At 50.6% G+C, this 21,943-nt stretch overlaps 8 protein-coding genes across 8 annotated transcripts; 4 read left to right on the top strand and 4 right to left on the bottom strand.

The window, feature by feature from the left end:
• Positions 1-48: 48 nt before the first annotated feature.
• On the top strand, positions 49-1,359 carry ABOM_001069 (mitochondrial elongation factor MEF2; the record flags this gene model as incomplete). Its single annotated transcript, XM_022528199.1, has 1 exon — positions 49-1,359. The coding sequence occupies one exon, from the start codon at positions 49-51 to the stop codon at positions 1,357-1,359; it is 1,311 nt and encodes a 436-aa protein (XP_022394023.1).
• Positions 1,360-1,838: 479 nt separating this feature from the next.
• ABOM_001068 (GTPase-activating protein GCS1) lies at positions 1,839-3,261 on the bottom strand (the record flags this gene model as incomplete). The annotated part of the gene is made up of 4 exons (XM_022528198.1): positions 1,839-2,183; positions 2,252-2,962; positions 3,076-3,144; positions 3,220-3,261. The coding sequence occupies 4 exons, from the start codon at positions 3,259-3,261 to the stop codon at positions 1,839-1,841; spliced, it is 1,167 nt and encodes a 388-aa protein (XP_022393944.1).
• A 1,038-nt stretch (positions 3,262-4,299) lies between these two features.
• Positions 4,300-5,861, bottom strand: ABOM_001067 (RNA recognition motif domain-containing protein; the record flags this gene model as incomplete). Its single annotated transcript, XM_022528197.1, has 4 exons — positions 4,300-4,635; positions 4,689-4,931; positions 4,991-5,297; positions 5,569-5,861. Coding segments are annotated over 4 exons (1,179 nt in total), but the record flags the coding sequence as incomplete, so codon positions are not given.
• A 1,304-nt stretch (positions 5,862-7,165) lies between these two features.
• Positions 7,166-8,095, bottom strand: ABOM_001066 (uncharacterized protein; the record flags this gene model as incomplete). The annotated part of the gene is made up of 1 exon (XM_022528196.1): positions 7,166-8,095. The coding sequence occupies one exon, from the start codon at positions 8,093-8,095 to the stop codon at positions 7,166-7,168; it is 930 nt and encodes a 309-aa protein (XP_022393915.1).
• Positions 8,096-9,157: 1,062 nt separating this feature from the next.
• Positions 9,158-9,532, top strand: ABOM_001065 (uncharacterized protein; the record flags this gene model as incomplete). The annotated part of the gene is made up of 1 exon (XM_022528195.1): positions 9,158-9,532. The coding sequence occupies one exon, from the start codon at positions 9,158-9,160 to the stop codon at positions 9,530-9,532; it is 375 nt and encodes a 124-aa protein (XP_022393934.1).
• A 143-nt stretch (positions 9,533-9,675) lies between these two features.
• ABOM_001064 (DUF2985 domain-containing protein) lies at positions 9,676-11,162 on the top strand (the record flags this gene model as incomplete). The annotated part of the gene is made up of 4 exons (XM_022528194.1): positions 9,676-9,790; positions 9,840-10,241; positions 10,296-10,370; positions 10,423-11,162. 4 exons carry the CDS (start codon positions 9,676-9,678, stop codon positions 11,160-11,162), a joined length of 1,332 nt encoding a protein of 443 aa, XP_022393910.1.
• A 1,032-nt stretch (positions 11,163-12,194) lies between these two features.
• On the bottom strand, positions 12,195-16,155 carry ABOM_001063 (GRAM and VASt domain-containing protein; the record flags this gene model as incomplete). The annotated part of the gene is made up of 3 exons (XM_022528193.1): positions 12,195-12,913; positions 12,967-15,623; positions 15,722-16,155. The coding sequence occupies 3 exons, from the start codon at positions 16,153-16,155 to the stop codon at positions 12,195-12,197; spliced, it is 3,810 nt and encodes a 1,269-aa protein (XP_022393942.1).
• Positions 16,156-19,702: 3,547 nt separating this feature from the next.
• Positions 19,703-21,542, top strand: ABOM_001062 (uncharacterized protein; the record flags this gene model as incomplete). Its single annotated transcript, XM_022528192.1, has 3 exons — positions 19,703-19,726; positions 19,797-19,922; positions 19,983-21,542. 3 exons carry the CDS (start codon positions 19,703-19,705, stop codon positions 21,540-21,542), a joined length of 1,710 nt encoding a protein of 569 aa, XP_022393941.1.
• Positions 21,543-21,943: the final 401 nt, after the last annotated feature.

Below are 21,943 nucleotides of genomic sequence, written 5' to 3'. Positions count from 1 at the left end.
TACAACACCAACCTGAATGTGTCAGAGAGGGCGCCTCGTCTGCTGAAGATGTATGCGAATGACGCCGTCGAGGTCGACTCCATCCCCGAAGGCCACATCGGAGTTGTAGCTGGCCTCAAACACACCCGAACGGGAGACACCCTAGTCACCTACTCCGGCAACAAAGCCACACCCCCCGAACCTCTCACCACCCTCCAACTCCGTCCGATCAACGTTCCGCCCCCCGTCTTCTTTGCCAGCGTCGAACCCCACAGCCTAAGCGAGGAGAAGCGACTCCAGGAATCTCTCGCGATGCTCCTCCGCGAGGATCCCAGCCTGCACGTCACCGTCGATGAAGACTCAGGCCAAACCCTCCTCAGCGGCATGGGCGAACTACACCTCGAAATCGCCCGAGACCGCCTCCTCAACGACCTCAAAGCCAAAGCATCCATGGGCCGCATCGAAATCGGCTACCGGGAATGCCCCCTCGGCGCCTCAGGTCCCATCACCAAGATCTTCGACAAAGAAATCGCCGGCCGCAAAGGCAAAGCCGGCTGCACCGCAACCGTCGAGCCCTTCGACCCCGAAGACACCACCACAGAACCCGACCCATCGGCACTCTCCATCCAAACCGCCAACGGCAACCAAATCATCATCCAAGCCCCGGGCCTCGAAGTCGAAGTGAACAAAAAGGGCATTGAGGAGAGTCCGCTCCTGCCCCCAGGCCTGGACGCCCACGCCCTTCGCACATCTCTCCAGAACGGCTGTCTCGCGGCACTAGCCCGCGGCCCTCAATTCACCTTCCCCATGCACGGCACCCGCGTCACCCTCACCTTCGATCCAGCCGAACACCTCTTCGGCAACGACTCCACCCCCTCCGCCCTCTCCGCCGCAGCCCGGCTCGCAACCTCCTCCGCCCTCCGGGACCTCCCCTCGGCAGCGGGCACATCCCTAATGGAACCAGTCATGAATGTGATCATCAGCGTAGACGAAGCCAGTCTCGGCGCCGTCGTCCACGACATCTCTTCATCCCGCGGCGGCCACATCATCTCGCTGGACGAGGAAACACCCCTCCCAACGACGGACATCGCCTCAAACCCAACAGACGACCTCCTTCCCCCCATCGACCCGAACAAGGTCTACGCCCCGCCTGATCCCTTCCAGTCGTCCACTGTGGGAATCGATCTCCCCTCCTCAGTTAACAGAGCCCGAACTATCACGGCAAAGGTACCCCTCAAGGAAATGGTCGGGTATCTCAAACACCTGCGCAGTTTAAGCGCAGGACGCGGCACGTTCGTCATGAGCGTCGATCGGTTCGAGAAGATGAGTGCGCCGAGACAGAAGGCTGTGCTTGCCGAGCTGAGAGGTGGCTTTCTCTAAGTAGTTATTTGGGCTTTTACAGCATAGCACAGTACCGTTCTATGCTGTTTCTGTACTCTGGATTGCGTTCAGGGAGTTATTTATGTAAGAATAAAATATAATAGGATACATGTATAGTAGTACTAGATCAATTTGCAATCTGGTGTCCGAGCGTCATGCATGGTATGGGTAGTGGATCCAGCCTGCTGAACTAGGTTCCTCGCTAGCATCTATGTGGCAATCTAAGCAACGATCTAAATGAGACATGGTAATAACCAGACCTTGTCAAACAAGAATATAAACCAGCTCACCTAGAACTATGTCCAAATGAACGGCAAGTGAACACTGTCATCGCATCTAAAACATGCAAAAGCACAGGGGGCCCGGGCGATCCAAAAGAAAAGATATATATAACCATTGCCCGGCAGTCAAAGAAGAAACGCGACAAAACACTAAATGTACTACGCTTCAGTCATGTATTCTACAACTTCAAAAGTAAATCACCAATCATTGTCCCAGTCATCCTTTTCCTTCGCGGTCGTTGATGATGTATTGCCCGTCGTGGCGCTGGCACCAGAGGTAGGGCCGGGTTTCATGGCTGCAGTTCCGATGGCGCTGGACCGGGAGGCATTTCTGCGGTGACTGTCCTCTTGCCCGAGGGCGGAGAAGTCGTCCCAGAAATCCTTACGTTCGGGTTCGGCGCGACGACGACCGGCGCTGTTCTCGTCTGGGCCTTCTACGAATCGCTGGAAGTGACCAGCCGCACCGCGGGCGCCGACTTGGACAGTTTGACCAAGTTGGGTGGCATGCTGGCGGGCTTGGGCTGCGAAGTCGGATTCCGCTATCTGGAAAAGGATGCATGTTAGTTTGGAGCAAGAGAAAAACGGGGAAATCTTGGAGGATAGGCGCATACCGACTTAGCGGTAGGCTGAATGTATGAGTCGTTCACAGTCTTCGCACTCTTTCCAACGGTAGACGTAAACCAGCCGAACCCTTTGGTCAATGCAGCCATAGGATCTTTCTGAAAATCGTCAAACCCGGGAATATTTCCTCCGGATGGATTTCTCGACGGTCCCGATGAAACGGGCATGCCACCACCAAACCCAGTGAACTTTCCACCCTGCGATGGTGGAACGGAATCCGATCGCGTGGCATTTTCCAAGCCCATTTTCGCAAAGTATGCCTCGTTACGCTCTTTCCGCCCACCATCCATACCTCCGAATCCATCATGCGACGCAGGAGACGCACGACCCAACGGTGTGCTTGATCGCGAAGATGCGGGTTCAACGGTGGCTTTCTTCTTTGGTTGGGCTGGTTTCTGTCCCGGAACGTATTCTCGCCCCTCGACTTTGGCGGAGAGTCTCTCTTTCCACTCCTCGCCTACTTCGCCTTCGTAGCGCTCTTTGATGGTGGAGTCTTCGAATGTACGGCCTTCGGACTGAGTGACGATGTGGTCATCGAAGAATGACTTCCATGGTTCGTTACCACCGAGCTCCATACGTTGGATCTCGGCGATCTTGAAGGCGTCCATGGTGATCGATCGCACGAAAGAGATGTGGACGCCCAGGCCGCGGTGGGTGCCTGCGCAATTGAGACAGATGAATATTCCGAATTTAGGGGAGGCCTGGTAGAAGCAAGAAAAAATGGCCGAGACATATTAGTGAAGGTTATGACAAGAGGTGGCCGTTTTGAGGCGCAGGTATAGGTATAGACGGAAATAAGTTGTAGGAGACGAACCCATTGAGGCGATGGCGCGCCGCAGTCGCAGCATTTATCGTTTCCGTTAGTTTTGGAAATTTGGAGGAGCTGGACACATTATCACACAGGTTAGACAGATCTAGTTCCCTGGCCGTTGACAGGGTCATGATTGAGTGGGCATACCTTCGCCTTCGTCTCCGGGTCTACCTCCCACAGTTTCGACATGATGGATGATAAAATGGGTTGATCGAGTCAAACAGGAAAATAAGAGATATAGCGAAGAAGGATAATTGATGTCAACCCCAAGTGCCTAAGGGGTGTTGTGGTGGCGCGAGGGTTAGGCAGTGTGGAGGTGGAATCGGCTGGAGCGCCCCTCTCTGCCGTTAGTATGCCGGTCTTTCTTTCTCCGCACCGCGTACAGACAAGTATGCGAGTTCGCAGTCGGTTCGATACTAGCAGTAGGGTTCTTCGTCACTCCCTCTCGCTAAGGTTAAAGCACGCAGAAAGGTCCAAGGTACCGCAAGGTCAAGTGTCCAGGTGGTGATGTGGTGTTGGCAGTTAATTGAGACGCCAAGAGGGGGAAATCAGGCTTAATTGGCCTCAATTAGGGAGATCACTGCAGAGTTCCACTTTCGCGCGCTGTTCCGATGGCACCTGTGGAGTCCAATGGAAGCCCAAGTATGACTGCATTCGTCTTGCAGCCTGGTGCTGATACGCTTAACTTAAAAGGACATACGACTATATCTCCAGGCTCATATGAACTCTTACATCGTCTACGCGGGTCAGATTCTCAGTCACGGAGGGCGCCGGGAAACAATCACTACAAGGCCAGCCTTGCGGCTAATCAATCATAAACTAAATGGTTGCTAAGATACAGGATAGCAGAAGGGCAATAGTCGTTAGCAAAAGGTCACGTCTCCGTGAAAACCACACATTACGGTGTCTCTCGTCGCTCCAGTCGCACGAATGCCTCGCGGCAGTTCGTGCGCAAAAAAACATAGGAAATAATGAATGCCTCATCCTCATGGTAAATTCGTCCCCTATGACCGCTTCGAACGGGAATGATATTTTGATAACTTTTGCGTTTTGTAGTTGGCCTCGTTGTCTTTTTTACCTTTTTTGACTTTTGTAAAAACGCTCCTCGACGGCAGAGTATGAAGTTATCATCCGCACGAAGGTCATTTCTCTTCCTCCAACAAATCCCGACTATACAGTGCGCATGTCGAGATCTTTGATTCGTTCTGGTTGAGAACGACTTGTCATTTAAGCAGCAGCCGGGGCAGCATTCTCCTGCGCCGGGGCTTCGGTTGCCTGCTCAGTCTTCTCAGCGCCGGTAGCGGGAGCGGCAACAACATCGTCTTCCTTGCCGGGGCTGTCGATGGCGACCTTGACGGCAATCTCACGACCCTCGATCTCCTTGCCATTCATCTCCTTCACAGCCTTCTCCTGGAGCTCCTCAGAGCCGAGGGTGACGAAACCAAAACCACGGCCCTTGCGGCGCTCGTTGCGGGCCTGGAGCTTCTTGATCATAAAGCGGGGAATGGGACGCAGAGCGATCTTAGCGGAAACGGGCGAGTAGGCGGCGAAGATCTCCTTGAGCTGTAGGAAGGATTAGCTACCAAAATTCAAACGCCAACAGAAAGTATACACACCTTGTCCTCACTCAGATCGTAAGGAAGGTTGGCAACCATGACCTTGGTCTTGGAAGGGATTCCATCCTCAGGGGGACCGCGCTGCTTCTGGGGGCGGGCACGAGGCTTAGCAGCCTGCTTACCAGAGTCGGAGGTAGCAGCAGCTTCAGTCTGGTTGGTGGTCTCAGTCAGAGGAGCGGCCTGATCTGGCACGTTGGTAGGCTCAGCGGGAGCACCAGCCTGGCCATTTTGGGGCTGGTTCTGCTATGGAAAGAGGTTAGTATCTCAGGAGTTTAGCGTTCATCTAATACTGGAGAACTTACAGCACGGCCGCCACGACCGAGGCGACCTCCACGACCGCGACCGCGGCCACGGCCACGGCCACGACCTCCAGTCCTCCTGCGGCCCTCATTGCCACTGGCACCCTCACCGCCACTTACGGCACCCTCGGCCTTGGCCTCGGCAGGCTCAGGCTTGTGGGCCAGCTGAACAGAAACCTTGCGCTGGAGAATCTCCTTTCCAGAGAGTTCACCAATAGCAGAGGTAGCCTCGTGGGCAGTAGCAAGATCCACGAAGGCGTATCCAACAGGGCGGTTGGTACGAGGGTTCACAGGGATGGAGACACTTTCACTGTAGCAAATGTTTGTTAGCATCTAGCTTATGCCATTGTTGGAAATGCGAAGCACGGGCTGGACGGCGCTTCTTCATTGGGCCTGCAATTGAGGCATGGCCGGCCCTTCACAGAAGAACCTGGGAGCACTCCTGTAGTAGCCGGGAACTACGGAAGCGGGATAGATCGCCTTGGCCTGCAACTAACACTGGCAAGCCAAGAAACCTTATGACCAAACAAGGGAACACCTTGACAAACAAGGCGATGGGTAACTCGACGTGCAAGACTTACACCTTGTAGTTCTTGAAGAACTCCTTGAGCTCCCCCTCAGTGGTCGCATAAGCGAGATTCCCAATGTACAGCCGACGTCCCTCATCAGCACTGGCCGCAGCAGCATCGGTGGACTGCGCCGGGGCGGCAGGAGCAGTGCCGTTGGTAGTAGCCTCAGTGGTGGTGGTGGCGGCGGCGGCGGCGGGAGTGGTAGCGGCCTGGTTGTCGGCGTGGTTTTCGACGGCAGTAGACATCTTGATGGCTGAGATCACAAGGTCGAGAGTTGAAGATACTTGGTGTAATTCGCGAGGAAACCTGACCGGTTGTGTGTTGTCAAGGACTCAGGGTAGCTAAAGGCTGCCTGTACTTGAAACTCCTTGGAATGGATGGGTGGGAGTAACTTGAAGAGGGGGGAGGAGGAAAAGGGTAGCTTGGTGCCCTAGATACGTGTGGTTGACGGGGGAAATCCTAAGTTGAACACGATGGAGATTTGCCTTGAGAGGAAGGATGAAGTCGACGGGGCAGAAAGGAGAAGGAGAGAGAAAAAGGGCAGGCAGCGACGGTGGCACGCTAAGCCGGGACGGGTATGTGGTGGCCTCAGGTTGACGATGCTAGTGGTAATCACGACGTGTCGTTAGTCACTTCGACACCCAACGGAGCTACGGGATTGGAAGGCGGCGGTCTGGCCAGTCTTCAGGCACCTTTGCCCACTACGGGTTAGGGTCGCGGTTAGCGCTCACATCTGACATCACCGCCCGTTGTTTAGCAGATTTCCTGCAACAAAAACAAAAAAAGAAAAAACAACACATCTGACTCATTGATCTCATGATGGGCACATGACCTGGAATTCACCCTCCAACCCCATCTTTTCTTCTCCCATCCCCCCTACTACACATGAGATGAATGGGAATTCTCTTATTGTTCCCTCCCATTCTGCTGGTGGGATAATTCCGACCGCCCCATTCAACACCCTGGACTCTACCCCTCCTTGGGGGGGGGGGAACATTCCAGATCACCAAAAACACATCGTATCTTCCAGCACCGGGTGCTCCACTTGCCACCATATATCTGGTCAGATCCCGTCATAGGTTCTCCACGCTCTCTCTCATCGGTCATCTTGAGTGGATAAGGGATCTTTTCTCGTACTCCATCACGCAGTGGAGCACACAACAATCCTGGATTTTGGGATGTGGTTCAATTTGGTCCAATTGAGAGCTTACTAAACGCAGTGTCATGTGAGATCAACCAAAATCCCCCTCACACATCTTGCATATCGGCAACTCAATTGCATGGGAAAATTCAAAGAACTAATATACATATTATTTATGAAAAGGATGAATCACCAGTGACTCTTCTGTATGATCCAAAACAATAATATTAAATAAAAAAGATCAAGCTGAACGCCTGCAAGACACAACGTAACCCATTCGTCAATCGACATCAGTCGTATGTACCGCAGATCAAGAGGCCCGCAGCTACGTCAATCCTGACGCTACGGCGCCGTTCCCGTTTAATTGGCAAACAACAACAATAAGCAAGAAAGCAAGAAAGAAAAATGCATAAATAAAAACAAAGAAGAAGAAGAAGGACCTAGGGTCGTCATTGTACAGAATGAAAGCTATACCACATATTCCAGGTCGTCAAAACCGGAAAGGACCTCTAGGTCGAATACATTATACGTTGGCTCAAGTAGCCCTTTGCTTGCCCGTATTTCTTCCCGCATTTCTTCCCGCAATTTTTTCCGCTCCTTCTCCTTGATCTCCTCTGGTGTCGGGACCGGGACATAGTTGCCATAGTCGTCCTTGTACACCTTCTCGCGGACGACCGGCGAGAGGGGAGGGGCCCATCTCACCCTCTTGGCCGGTCGACCCGCTGCCTTCTGTGACTGTGTGCTGAGACAACTCTTTGATAGACCCGGTGCCTCGCTATCCGGGAACTCAACTTCATCTTCGGACGACGTTTCTCCAAGCAGTTCTTTATGGAAGCTTTCTGACAGGACACTTCCATCTTCCGAGGGTGATTCAACTCCTGAAGATCCCGTGGAGCCTGTCGGGGTTGTGAGATCGATAGTTGGCTTTGTCGTATCAGTGTTTCGAAGCTTGCGCTCGTAATGCTCATTCCAGATACCGATCATGCCTTGTCCATATTCGGCGATAGATATCTCACTATCACTGTGCCAGATGAAGGATGGGTCGGACAGGGGAGCAACAACCATGGCACTGATCGCTTGTGAAACGTCACCGACCGTACAGCCATGGGCTTTAGCAAACGCTTTAAAAGGAAAGAGATTCGCAATGGTATTGGCCATATCTGCAAAGAACTCAACGGTATAAGGAGACGATGTGACTGAGTCCGTGCTGGAGGATTCAGACAGGGCTTCCGCATCGGCAGAGCTATCGTTGGTATCGCTGGGAGACAGTGGCGAAGACGGGGTGGTAGGGATGTCTTCCTCGTCGAGGATCCAGTCTTGATTCTCATTCATGACCTTTACTTTTTTTGTGGGCTGGTCGGAGTGCACATCCGGCGAGGCAGGTCGCTTTTTAGCCATTTCCCAAGATGTTCGCGTTGACGGGAGAGAACAGTTTCGCAACATGCAAGGATGGTCAGTAAGTCTCGCTAGTAAAATAGTAACTCGGTCAGCATCAACTATGTTGCAGAAGAGCCGGCATCCCAAATACCCTTGGTGCCGTCCAACCAGTGACTTTCCCAACAGTGATTGTACTCTCACCTTTATCGGTCCCACCTGTTTACGTTGTTGAGGATTGGTAATCTTAGCGTCCTGGTCAGAAGTCTTGTTTCTGAAAATATAGTGAGAGCTCTCTGGCTGAATATTACGATTTAAGATGATAATTGAAGACGGGATCATAGACGAGTCGTAGTGAGGGTAGAACACGAGAGCCAGTTAGGGTTGTAAGATTGTAAGATGCGCTGGATAGCAGTGAATGTTGATTTCTGATGACATTGTTATTGTTCTCTGACCAAAGTGATTGGCCATGTCGATCGATGACAGCTCAGTCTAGAATCGTGGAGGCACTTAAGATCTAATCCAATACTCGATTCTAACACCTTCAGGTGGGTGTTGTGTTCGGTTCGGTTGGTCTGAATGCCTATGGGCCAGGCAGACGAGAGGGATCAGGTAACCCGGGTGTACCTGGCGCTTTGTCGGATGCCTGGTCTACGACAAAGTAACATTCTTTATTGATGTATGGTTGTTTGTGTATTGAGAGATCTGTGATTGAGGTCTTTGTTGAAGGACGGTGTTATTTATCCCGGTGGCTCTCCTGTTGGGTTCGGCGTCCGTCTCCACCTTTTTTGATAGTGTACGGCGGTCCAGAACTGCCTTATCGTATTCCTGCCAAAGAAGTCGGGGTTGGCCTGAGGGTTGAGCCAACCAAGACGCCGAGCAGAATAAGGTTAGTCAGTCCCACGGCTTGGCGCGCTTACTCAAGCAAATGGCAATAGAGTTCACATTTGAACCCTTCTTTCTCCTCCTCTTCCCCTTCGTTTTCCACTTTTTCTCTCCGGATACTAACTTAACGGACCGGTGCAATTTTCACTCGTTTGGCTGATCTCACTCCCCCACCCCAGCTGAGAGTGGGTTCTTCTCGCAATGGATCATATCGAGCCTGTCGATGGTTCTAATGGTCCTTCTGCAGAAGCTCCGAGGCCAGCGTCCACGACTCAACCGACGTCATTGCAGCGGCGACAACGTGCGACCTCGCTCCGCTCTCGCCGCCCGACCATCCGCCTTCAGCGCCTACCTTCTTTGGACAACGCCATCCCCCAAATCCAGCCGGCTGTCTCTCCGGACGCTCGTAATGCTTCAACCATCAATGTCGCATCGCCCCCTCCTGCCAAAGGCACAGATGAAGACGCATGGCAGGGAAATCGTCGCCGCAGCAGTTCCGAGCCCCGGCCGGCAGGTGGTCTGCTCCCAATCCATCCACCCTTCCCCGGCTCCCGCCAGACCAAATGCATACCGTGATGGAAGAGCCGACAAATTTAAGTCCAATCCATTTAGCTCCTGCGAGTCGGCCGTTTGCCGAAGTACACCCCTCGGAGTCCCCGCCAACCAGGGTGCAAAGGCGGGGAAGTCTGGGTCTTCTGCGTTGGACGAGTGAAGCAGCTATGAATCGATTCTCACGCAATCGCGCGTCTGTGAGCGGGGCTGCTCCTCCATCACAGGCTGACGCCGCGGACAATGAATACCATCCCCACGTGGTGGATGTCTTAGATGTTATTGGTATGCTTCGAGTCAGGCATCTGTGGTAACATGCCCTAACATTAGCCAGACCCGGAGGTTTCAGCACTGTCGACCCTGACAAACGTCCAAAACTCCTTGTTTGTGCCTAATCTAGGCCCGCTAATCAATCGCAACCAGACCTATGCACTTTCACCACCGAGAGAGTCCTCGGAGTCGACTGGGGAGGAATCGACAGAAACGGAAGAAGGCGAGGAGACATTCGAGAAATCCCCCGACGGCCGTCCGTCACTAGAACGACCTCTAACAAGTCTATCGGCAGTGTTGGGGAAACAAGATCCACAATTTGCCGTGTTACCTGAAGGAAGCAATCTCGAGGGCTGGACTGCGAGAGACATAGAAGAATTGAACGATCATGTTAGGCACATGTTGCATTCCCGTCGTTCGAAGTTCAAGCGGGCAATGAAGGGCTTTGGGAAATATGTTTCTAAACGTATGTACTGACTACCTGCAGCCCTGAACCGCTCACTGACCGTTAGCCCTGTAGCACTCGGGTTTCTCATCACTCTATACGCAACCCTCATTACTCTTTTCGGTCTTGCTTGGGTGTTGTTCCTGATCGGTATGACCCTAGTTCTCATTCCTGGCATGCATAACACTAACCAAATGGCCAGGTTGGATTAATGTCGGTGGGCAGCAACTGTACATCATCAACGTGATTGACAACGTTCTTGTCGCTTTGTTCGCTATTATGGGTGACGGGCTAGCACCATTCCGTGCGATTGACACATACCACATGTGCTTCATTGCTCACTACACATTTCGAACATGGAAAGTCCGTCAAAAGCGTCAACTGCCAGATCTCAAAGATAAAAATGATCTACCCACTCGTCGCGAGATCGATGTCGACGTTGAATTCGGGGATATACCTAAAGATGAGGAGTATGAGTTCACCGTGCTGAACCGTCTGCAGCAGCAAAAGCTAGTTCACCATCAGACCAAATTGTCCAAGTCTCATACCTTCTATAAACCTCACGAAACACTGACGCACCACGCCTTTCCTCTTCGCATGCTCGTCGCCATTGTCGTCCTGCTAGACTGCCACTCCATGCTTCAAATTGCGCTTGGCGCCTGCACGTGGGGCATCAGTTATCACCACCGTCCCTTCGCCCTAACTACTGTCATTCTCTGTTGTTCAATTACTTGCAATATCACCGGCGGCGTCCTAATCATGGTTGGCGACCGAAGGACCCGGAAGAAGGATGTGGTGGAACGGCTGTTCCGTGAGCAACTCACTAAGGAAGCAATGAAGAAGGTCAATAAAAAGAAACAGAAACGGCAACAAAAAATTGAAGAACAGGACGAACCACGATTTTCGGTTTCCTCGCGCCCTCAGCCCTATGAGGGAACATAGAAAAGGCCTCGCCTTCTGTGACCATCCCATAAACCTTTTACGACCGCATGAGCTCTTCGTCCTCAATCGTACACGAATATACATACAAACCATGACTTTGATTTTGCTCTATTATACCTCACTAGTTTGGTTCCTTTCTCCGATGTTCATATATTTATCATGTACGCTTTTTTGTGTTGCTTTTGCTTTTGCTTTTCATGCTATTAATGTGCGATCTAGCTTTGGCATTTTGTATACGAATGTAATGCTGTCTTGTGCACTGTTGAGTTGTACTGTACTATACACAAGACTTGATAATCGTTTGAGAACTTTTTCAATGGCCATGAGCTATTGCTTTTGCTAGACATATCCTGTCCTACTATATTCTCTAACCTACCATAAACTACCAGATGACATAAACAATGCTCTGTCCATATATTACTGAAATCATACATACTGCACCTTGATTTTCTCATGACAATAACCACTGGGATAATCAGGAGAAAGTTTACTCAGCAGCCATCCTAAAATCTTATTTCGTTGTTAGGAGCATTGGTAAGCTACGCTCAAGACCAAACAGCATAGTGGACCATGTGTACAAGTCTAGATAGATACGAGGAGACGTTAGAAGAGCAGAGAGAGCCTAAGTGGAACAAAAGGAAAAGTTATTTTGAGATTGTTGTATGGACAGAGAGTGAGCGTACATGTACAAAGAAACTCTCCCGAGAGCTAGTCAGAACAAATCCAAAGCCAATATAGAAACACAAAGAAAGGAAAGATAATGCTCCGCCCAGCAGTATGCAAATCGATCGCTGATTCTTGTCGGAAATGACCTGATATTTGGATGTGGGAGGGCAAAGTAATATGGAAATCCAAACACCAAGCACCCGCTGGAGAAAAAAAGACGATAAATCCCAACATCTAGAAAGGAAATGTAAAGTGAGTGATGCTGAACTCAACTGTACAAGAGTTCAGGATAGAATGTTCTTCTGTCGTTGCCCCCTACGTCTTGGCTGCATCTTCCAAAGCAGGCCCGGCAGACAACACACCTTCTTACAACTCCGAATGTATTGTGTCCTCCCCTGTCGCCGCCCGCATTTGCCGATTGGCCAAGATCTTTTCAAGAGTGTCGAGCTTTTCCCGAGTGGTGCGTATAGCGTAGTCCATCTCGCGCACTGACATCTTCTCTTCGTCTAGCTTGTTAATGAAATCACGCCCGCTCTGGAGTTTTCGAGCTCTTTCATGCGCCCGTGACTCGCCTGGTCTGTTGACAGTTGGGAAGACCATGCCGTCCATCCCCACACGGTCCTCCAACCAACTCCACAGCTCGCTCTCCTCTCTTCTCCACATCTCCTCATAAGCGGCCAGTCGCTGGGGTAATGAATAGCCAGGGCATCCAATGTCGTGTGACAATATTGATGGCTGCGAGGGCGCCCGGAAAAAGATCAGGAAGAGCAATATACCAATGACTAGGACTGCCAAGTTTCCGTTCCACAGAGGCTTGAGAATACCAGCTACAGGTTCCAAAACTGCGCGTATTGGTTCCAGAGGTCCCCAAGTCTGTACCTGTTGCTTGGTCGCATCGCTTGCTGCTTTGGCAGCAGCAGCTGCCGCTTCCTCGTTGGCAACATCTCCCTTCTTGCGGCGTCCTTTCCCTTTACCTCCTACCTTAGAGGTGGCGCGAGCACGAGGCGCAACAGCAGCTCTCAGCGCACCGATGAGGTCGTTCCCAAATGTCCCCTGACCATCAATAGCACCCTTTTCGATAGGGCCTAAATCACATCAGTGCTTTGGCCTTAAAAGTCGAGAATATAAGCGAACTTACCTTTCAGCCAGCTTTTGCCTGACCATTCAATGGTACACGTCATTAAGAAACGGGTTTGGTTGTTTGCGGCCCAGGTGAACAGGTACTTCGTCTTGGTGCAGAAAACATTACCACTTGGTACGTCGGGAGTCTGAGTACTTAGTGTAACGAGAACTGCCTTCTCCAAATCTAAGAAATCCAGAGTTTCAGTACTGATGCATTTGGTTTGTTTAGGTCCGATGGACCCATTAAGCGGCTTGATGTACGAGTATTGTCTCGTCCTGCTTTCGTTGGTTAGACCACCGCTTTCAATATCGAACTGGAGCTCGCCGGATTTCTGATTGTCTACAAGAAACTTGGGCATAAAGTTTGTCGATGCTGGTCCAAACACATAAGAGTAAACCTTCCCAAGAGGAGCAGGAATAATCTCATCCTTAATCACTTTATCATACTGGCCTGCGGGATCGGTGTATGTTGTGGGACCATGGGTAGCAGGGCCAGGGAAGTCTCCATCTTTGTTTTCGTTTGATGTTTTTCCGCCTCGAGGGTCACCATTCGTGTTAGACGTTGTTGGGCTGTTGCCATTGACTGGAAGGTTCCCAGAAGCTTGTCGGCTGAGACCCTTGAGTGGCAGTGACTTATCACTTCCATTGACGCTGGCATCGCCAGGTTCAAAGAAACTATCAGCGTTATCACCGTCTTCGTCCTCATCATAAATCTCGTCTTCATCTTCACTCCCACCATCGCTCTCTTCTCCAGCCTTCTCAGTTTTGTCCCCTGTGCCCTGGTCGACCCTGGTGCCATTTACAGAGCTCTTGAGAGCCGGATGGTTGATCTTCCAAATGTTGACCATCAAATCGTAGGTAGACTCTCTGCTGAGCAAGCTTCGAAAAGTGTGACGAGCATGCAAAGTTTGAATGGCAATTGCGTTAGGGAATACCATCGCTGTTGACTCTTTCTCTATCGCAACGATCTCGTCAAAGCTGATAACCAGGGTTGTCACCCAGCCCAAGATATTGCTCGAAAAGCAAATGTGGCCCTCCGATACGTAGATCCGTCCGGCCAGGATGATCTCTCGTTGCAAGGCACAGCTATAATCCTCGATCAAATAATCATCCTCAGGAACGCTACGGAACAGTTGATGGAAGTCCCTGTTCCGCTTCTTACTGGCAACTGCAAACCCAGTCAGCCGTGGCACACTTGAATTACCACCTGGTATCCCTAGTGGCATCGTACTAGCCCCAGCAGCAGCAGCAGCTGTCGATGCCGTTGCTGCAGATGAGCCTCGATGACGCCGTCGAGTTAGGCGGCTGCGTACGCTTCCACTACGAGAAGGTCGGACGTTAATTTCACCATCTAATACGCTGCCGCTTGGAGAGGTATGGTCGCCGGTGGCGTCTCTCGGAAGTGAGCTTGTAGATTGTAGTTCTAGGCTCTCATCCGATGGCGGGAGCACCGAAACCTCTGATGGCTTCTCGTAGGCCATGGTGACCGCACGCTTGGCATGTTGATCTTCAAGCCTTGCAGCCTCTTCATCTCGCTGATGAACTGCGGTGTTCTTGCGCTTCTCGGATGATATGTCCGGCTTGGTAATGACAACACCGTCGGGTGTTGAGACGGATCCACCAGGCGGCACAGCAATATCCAAGTGGCTGAAGTCAAGATCCCCAGATCCTAGTGTCTCAATTGCCAATGGCTTTTTCTGTTCGGGTTTGCTAGATTCCTGCGCCTCGTTCGGGACACTTCCTCCTTCCTTAGTCGAGACATTTTCAGACTCCGTGGACACCTGTTGAGAGGGGCTGCGGGTCTTTGACTGAGTATTGAGGCTGCTGCTCAGCGTTGAGGCAGCGTTTTGTGCCGCACTAAAGACAGAAGAGAAAAACCCACTTTGTTGGCTGCCAGGGTTGGTCTTCGAGGCCGCCTTCGCTTCTTCAACAGTTGGGCCCAGAGCGGATATTGAGTTAGACAGCTTACTGGGCTTGTGGCTAACGGATGAAGCAGACCGTACACGCCGGTGTGAGATCATGTTCCCTGACGGGCTTACGACAACTCCCGGCGGCAGCGGGTCTTTCCCTTTCAAAGAGTCAGGCGAGTCGGTGACACTCGGAGACGAGAAGAGATTAGCGGCAGCTTCAATTCGAGGGGTAGGTGGAGTCACTGTAGTGTGGGGTGCTGGGATAGTACGACCGGGGGGCGTGGTTGGAGCAACGTGATCGGAGGGCTGCATAGGCTTCTCTTCCTTGATGTCGGTGCGAATTAGAGGTGGCAGAGGAGGAGGAGACTCGGCGACAATAGTTGGGCCTTTCTTTGACGATGTGCTGCTTCTCCTACTGCTTCCGAATAGACCTCCGCCTTTCTTGCCCTCACTTGTGGTTGAAGATGACCGATCGCGATTGGAATCTTTTTTATCCTGGCTCGAGCCGAATGCGCCTTTCCACCGTCTCCCTGGTGAGACGCTTCTTTTCTTGCCACCACGATCTTCTGGGACACCCAATGTCGAGTTTGGTTGAGACGGAGGCCTTGAGAGCTCTGTATCCGCGTTGGACTCAGAGTGGGCAGCGGCACTTGGCCCACTAACAGCAGATTCTACATCTGCCTGGGCACTATCAGTGTCATTCGCATCCGTGGACGTGGTCTTTATTAATGGTGAGGAAGTCGTGTAAAAACCAGCGTGGGACCTTTGAGTAGTGAGAGGGGGGTCCTGGAGAAATAGTGGCTAATCAGTATTCTGCTACTTCTCGGCGATACAGCGCCCGATGAAACGGGTACGACTCACCGCTCAGGTTCAGAGTCATCAGTCAATAGATTAACAGCATCATCTTGGGGCTTTTGGCTGTCGTTGTTGGCTGCGGATGAAGGCCTATCCTCAGAAGGTCCATCTGGCCTATCTTGTGTATCTTTCTCCCCTTCCAATTCGAATTGTGTCGGCAGCTCTTCTGTCGCCTTTTGGCTTTCCTTCTTCTTACGCTTTTTCCTAGCGGCAAGGAGTTTTGAAAATCCGCTGGGGCCAGCCTTTGCGGAATCTGTTCCTTCGCCCGCTTGAGATTTGGGTCTGTCGGAGGTAGAGTCGATCGACGACGAGCGGCCATTGCTCCTGCCAGAGCTTCCTAATGTATCATCAATGGAAGTTTTCGAGCGGTTAAGTTTGCCGATACTCTGCATGTCTAAGGAAGCCGGGTGGGCTTCGGGGTTTAGGGAATTGTCGTCCATGAGGAGTCGGTGAGGATCGAATCCGATTCAGATGTAACGTAATAAAGGTATTTCGAGCAACAGGATCACAAAATTGTAAGAGGGGCAAAAGACGAGAGATATGTGAAATGTCGAAGGCAAATGTACATGGTAGAGTACAGCGTGTCCCGCGTCGAAATAGTTCCTGATAGGAGCAGCGTATGAAGCTAGACGGAGGGGAAAGATACCGCCGGTCGGGAAGCCATCAGATTAGTCCTCTCTCCTCTTTTGGTGAATAATTTATGGGCAAGAGAGAAAGTACAAGAGTACTAATAAAGTAAAACGAGAAAAAAAGTGGTGATGAAGGGGAAAGTCGAGCGGGAGAAATGGGGGGGGAGAGAATGGGAATGACGAAGCGATCAGTTAACATCACCTCCGCCGTCGAGGTGACGGACGTAACTCGTTTTGGAGTAGTAATGGTGGACAAACTGCTGACTTACTACTTCAGGACTAGCGTCTAAGCCTTATGGGCTGACTCAGCCATCAGGGGGTAACATGACGATCATTAACCCTATTTTTATCAGCCCATGGCTAAATCTGGGTGGAGGTACTAAAATCGCCCATTTTTCTGAAGAGAATATGTAGACACTAAGTTTGAACTACACTATTCGCACACCTCACATTCATACTCACCTACAGATAAGCGCCAAGACGGAGCTATTAATAGACCCGTCATATTCCTATACTATTTAAATCAGTGAAAAGAACACGATATTCTCATCTGTTTAGATCACACGGCTCAGGAAGGACAAACATGATTGAGATTGACGGATCCTACCTAGCATCGGACTATCAGGGGCAACTCTGCTGCGAGAGAACCCCACTCGGAGGTATCCAGTCTCCGACCCGCCCAACAGTGCTGTTGCGAGTATATAGTACTCCGTATGCTCAACCCCTTAGCTATCTCGTGCCAAATTGTGGCTGTACGTAATTAGACTCGTATTCGTAACTAAGATGAGGTCGATGAATGGGTGGTGCTCGGACTCGTTTCCTAGCCGGCCTGCTGAGGATTGTCTCATTAAAAGACCGGTGCATTTATCAGATCCAGCTATAACAGACGGCCGTTTTGTTGAAAATTTCCTGCCACTAGAACGCTTCAATTTAATGTGATGTGCTTGATGCATTTCTACATGGCTATTCTTTTCAATAGGCCTCTCTGCTTTGGGTCATTAGTACGAGTCAGTGGGCAGGAGTCTGGACCAGGGTCTGAATATAAATACCCCGTACAATCACACTATCGCCCATGCAGGCATGATGCAGGGATCTGCAAGATTTGGTTGACCCAAGTTCTAGTATATCTCCAACCTTAATTAAGTAGAAAAACAACTCCTTATCATGTATCAGGCGTAACTAGTTACTAAATAACTTTCTTCCAAATATCAGATGTGAATTCAGCTGTTCTCTGTCATATTCTTCGTTGTCTCATGAGATATTTATATTATACTGCGTGCCTTAATACCCCGTACACCCACCTCATCTTCTAATATGGTGCTTTATTTAGGCCATGGTCGAGACTGAAAAAAGGGGGAGGTCTCCAGGACGATACCCTTTGGAAGTCCCTAGAACTAGTATCGTGTCGGTATAATATAATGTATTCAGGCCGTACAGTTCGACTTATATTATGTCATTATATTTATGGAAGGTTTATAGGGAGTGTTCTACGGAGTACTAATGGGGAAGTTGGGGATCATTTCGCGGTCTCAACATCGACACCAGCAGGGTCTTCGCTGAGTGGTAGGAGGTACTGATTTCTAAGCCAAACCAATGTACTGAGTAGAGCAAGTCAGACAAGGAAGGCAACTTTCGTACAAGTTACAGGTCAGTCAGAATGCAATCATCTCAGGCAAAAAGCTGCGTGGCAAGCCCTGCCCCTCATTAATATGAGACTATCGAATAGAGGTATCACATATGAGAGTACTCACGCTGACGCCGAGGCCGGATGGTTTTCCAACGAATGCTCAAGGATTGAAGGCCGTAAGCTTGCTCTTTGTGCTAAAGAATAAAACTTCGGTGTCATTGCTCAGGCTATTTATTGAAGCTAACTTAATATTCGCCCCTTTGGGGGGTGCAGATCTATGAGTTGGAAGTAAGAACCGTATGGGACACCCTACCGATAAAGCTACAATTTATACAATTACCAAAATAGTAAAACATCTTTTCAACAAATCCTCGATGGTCTAACGGTCATGATTTCCGCTTGTCATCTCATACGAGAACAAGCGCGGGAGACCTGGGTTCGACTCCCAGTCGGGGAGATATTTTTTGTTCTGTCCTCAAGTTCCGCAAGTGGACCTGAGGCTATTACTTCGTCTATTTAGTATTTTCCTTTTCTTTTTTTTTTTACCAATGAAAATATGGTCTTCTACATAACACTTCTTATAGGACATGTATTCTACATCTTATTTTAGGAAGCTGTCTCTGGAAACGCAATATTCTCAATGAAGCTTCCTCATTAGCATAAATATATGTTCCTTACGGCTTCTTGAAGTATCGCTCACGCAAGAACTCAAAACAGCATGCTGAGGATTTTCCAAGTCACTGGGATAACCAACAGCTCTACTTGAATTAAGGACAACATTATTAGCTCTTTCATGATTACCATTGGTATCTATCACTCATGGGCCCACTGGTTCGGAGACAGATTATTCACGGCGAGATGCTGAATCTGCGCCTGGCCCATCATATACTAGAAGTAGCATTCGTTGAGGGATACCCTAGCCCTACCACGTTCCTATGATAAATGACAGGACTAACGTACAAAGCCACGTCCCTGCTACTAATTCTTGCTTCTCAGGTCTGGAAGAAGGCGATCCAGGATTTGTCTAGCCTTCTGTCCGACAAGAGCCATTTTTTATCAAGATATAGTTTGTGGGCACAGATGCCATCAGAGCATGACTGAAATTGAAGCGTGTTACTATAGTAACTTCTACACCATCCAGGCTATATGTTCAGTTGGTGACCAAGTGAATAATGCTCCAAGAGTGATTAGTGCCAGACTCTCACCATGGACGCATTCTGACACAAACCATGAGGGCTGTACTAATCCTTCAACCACCAAGCTACACTCAAATCTCTCAAATAACTGTAGCTCCCCATACTCGAGGAACCCGGCAGTAAGCACGAACACCGGATCGGGAGAATATCGCCGCTTGCAACGCACTGGTTAACTGCGGTTGCGACGCTACACAGGCTGGAAAGGCGGGAAAAGTCCAAGAATAGCAACCCGGGAGAAGATTGCAACAGGGGGTTGCCTTCAATGCAAGTATGGCAGGGCGCACACGGTGTAACTAACGATGTAGTAAGAAGTAAGATGTACATTCTTGAGGGTCTAGAGTATGCGATCTAGACCTGGATGACTAAGATCGGTAACGGTACTGGTAAATTACCGTATAGGCTCGTGATCCAGGTAATGGCGTCACTCGTGTGGTGCGACACCAAGTTGCTTGTCACTCTTTCATTCCACAGTCACCATCAAGGCTGTTAGCTAAACAGTCGCTCCTGGGGAGAGCGATAGGTGATTCTTGCAGCTATGGAGACGGCACCGCTTACCTTGGTATGTCATTACCCAACACTGGGAGCTTTTTTGTGTCGTATACCCAGCCTGACAGATCTCCCCGCACAAGGCTCATACCCATGCACGGAATGCAGTTCTGGAAACCCGGAAGTCAAACCCAGTTGCCGCAAGCGAGGAACATGATCTGGCTGCGGGCGAGTTTGCTGCAGCGGCCCAAAAAAGCTCAGACCGTGAAGTATGCTCATCCGCTATCCCTTCAGGGTTTTCCAGACGCTCACATGTATATATCACACAGGCCCTGAGGACGCTACAGCTACTCGAGCAGCATCATAAAAGGCTCGCCCAGATCTTGCGATTTCAGCATGAGAACCCGCCCGCCGCTGCCTCGAGTACACAACAAGCGACTGTAGAATCAGGGGGAGCGAAGACAGATACACAACAACACCCACCAAAGCTACTAGGCCATGCTCGCCTACCGGCAAGGGAGACTTCCTCAATCGCTAGTAATTTGGCATCGGCTCGAGGCATCCCGTCACAACCACGCCGTGGCTCCCCAGTGTCACCTACAGTTTCCTCGCAGCAGGCTGGGGCGAAGATGACAGAGGGACCGGCGAAGATTAGGACCAGTGAGGCTAGATTACGAGAAAGACAGGCCTATGCGACTAAGGAACGTCCCAATCGGACACCATCTAAGCAGTCATGGAACCCACCTGCAGCCAGCCCTACCGACATCACCTCGCAACAGTTCGTACCTCCGGACGTCGAGTCATCCCATCACAAGGACAGACAAGCCACGTCCGAGGAGCCATTTCAACGGTTCTATTCCACCTTTGAAGGACTTATTTCCAAGCTGTCCGCACCCTTGGCTTTCGCAGGCCTCCCTTTGGGGTCAGACACGTCGGAAAAGGCTGAATCTATCCGCAAAACGTCAGCAGAGACGAAGGTGGATCGGCAACCTGCAGTTTCCGATCGCCAGGGCCAATTCGGGGACACCGATATCAACAAAATATTCTCACGCGCTGCATTACAAGCTGTCCGAGATTCAACGGGTGGCGGAACAGGAAGCGCGGCGGAATCGTTCTACGTCGTGCCCACAACAGGCGGAACTGTTTCCTATGCTGGAATCTTGAGCAGGGCCGAGAAGGAAGCCCGAAGAAGTAGTTTCGACGAGGGCGACGAGGACTTCGTGGACGCCCGTGAGACACCGCCATCACCCGAAATGCGTCAGAGCATGACGGGGAGCAAGGGCCGGGGCACTCGAGGCAAAGACAAACTTACCAGTATGCAGAGCCCTAAGACTCTAGAGGAACTGCAGATGGAAAACCAAGCTCTGAAACATCTGACTGATACACTGTCCAAACGTCTGCACATGTGGGAGGTCAACGCGCAATCATCTTCCATCGCTCTGCAGCAATCCCTGAGGGCAATGCATCATCAAAATGGCCCATCCCCAGAGCACTACCCTCAGCCTTCTCCTGCCGTCGCTTCACCTATCGCTCCCCTCTCCACGCCAGCCGCAACAGATCAAGAGCAACGCATCAGAGAGCTCGAGGAACTAATCCAGCAGAGCGAGAAAGAACTCGACAAGGTAGGTCGTGAGAACGACAAGCTACGAAACGTCCTGGGAAAGTACAGAGATCGGTGGGAGAAGCTGAAGGAGGGTGCAAAAAGTCGGCGAGAGGGCAGGCCAACTGGAGATAGGAACAGCTATGCAGAGCCTAGCACGCCGGTCCGTACTGGCAGTACCAGCTCACAGAAAGCGAATGAAACCACGCAAGTACAAGCCGAGGCTGGAACCGAAAATGATACCAACTCCAGCAATGAACCTGAAAACAAAACCGACTCTTCTAACTGAGCCTTATTCTTCATCCTTGATTCCCATCGAATCTAAAGGACGTGTTGAGTTCGCCAACTTAGGGTCCTGCACGGAGCATGGGACGACGATTACTTTCGCTGAGAGATGTACGATACGTAGCATCACGCATATTCTTCTTCTCTTATATTTGTCCGTTTTGCGTTTGTGAACTGTTTTTCGGGTTTATTATGAAGGAACTGCATGATCAACACCAACTCGATCACTGCACATTCGGGGAGCAAAAGGGCATGCAAATACGCATCAGCCTATGAATCACGGTAATTTACGAGTCATGTCCAACAAAAAGTGCCATATCAATGATAACTGAGCAAATATATGTATAATTCAAAAGTTCTGGGTCAGAATCCACCTTAGACTCCACCAACCCACAACCCCAAGGC

The sequence above is a fragment of the Aspergillus bombycis genome, assembly GCF_001792695.1.
Source record: "Aspergillus bombycis strain NRRL26010 chromosome Unknown contig00004, whole genome shotgun sequence".
Classification (NCBI taxonomy): domain Eukaryota; kingdom Fungi; phylum Ascomycota; class Eurotiomycetes; order Eurotiales; family Aspergillaceae; genus Aspergillus; species Aspergillus bombycis.
Note: the sequence above shows the minus strand (reverse complement) of the source record. Positions and strands in the feature narration are given on the sequence as shown.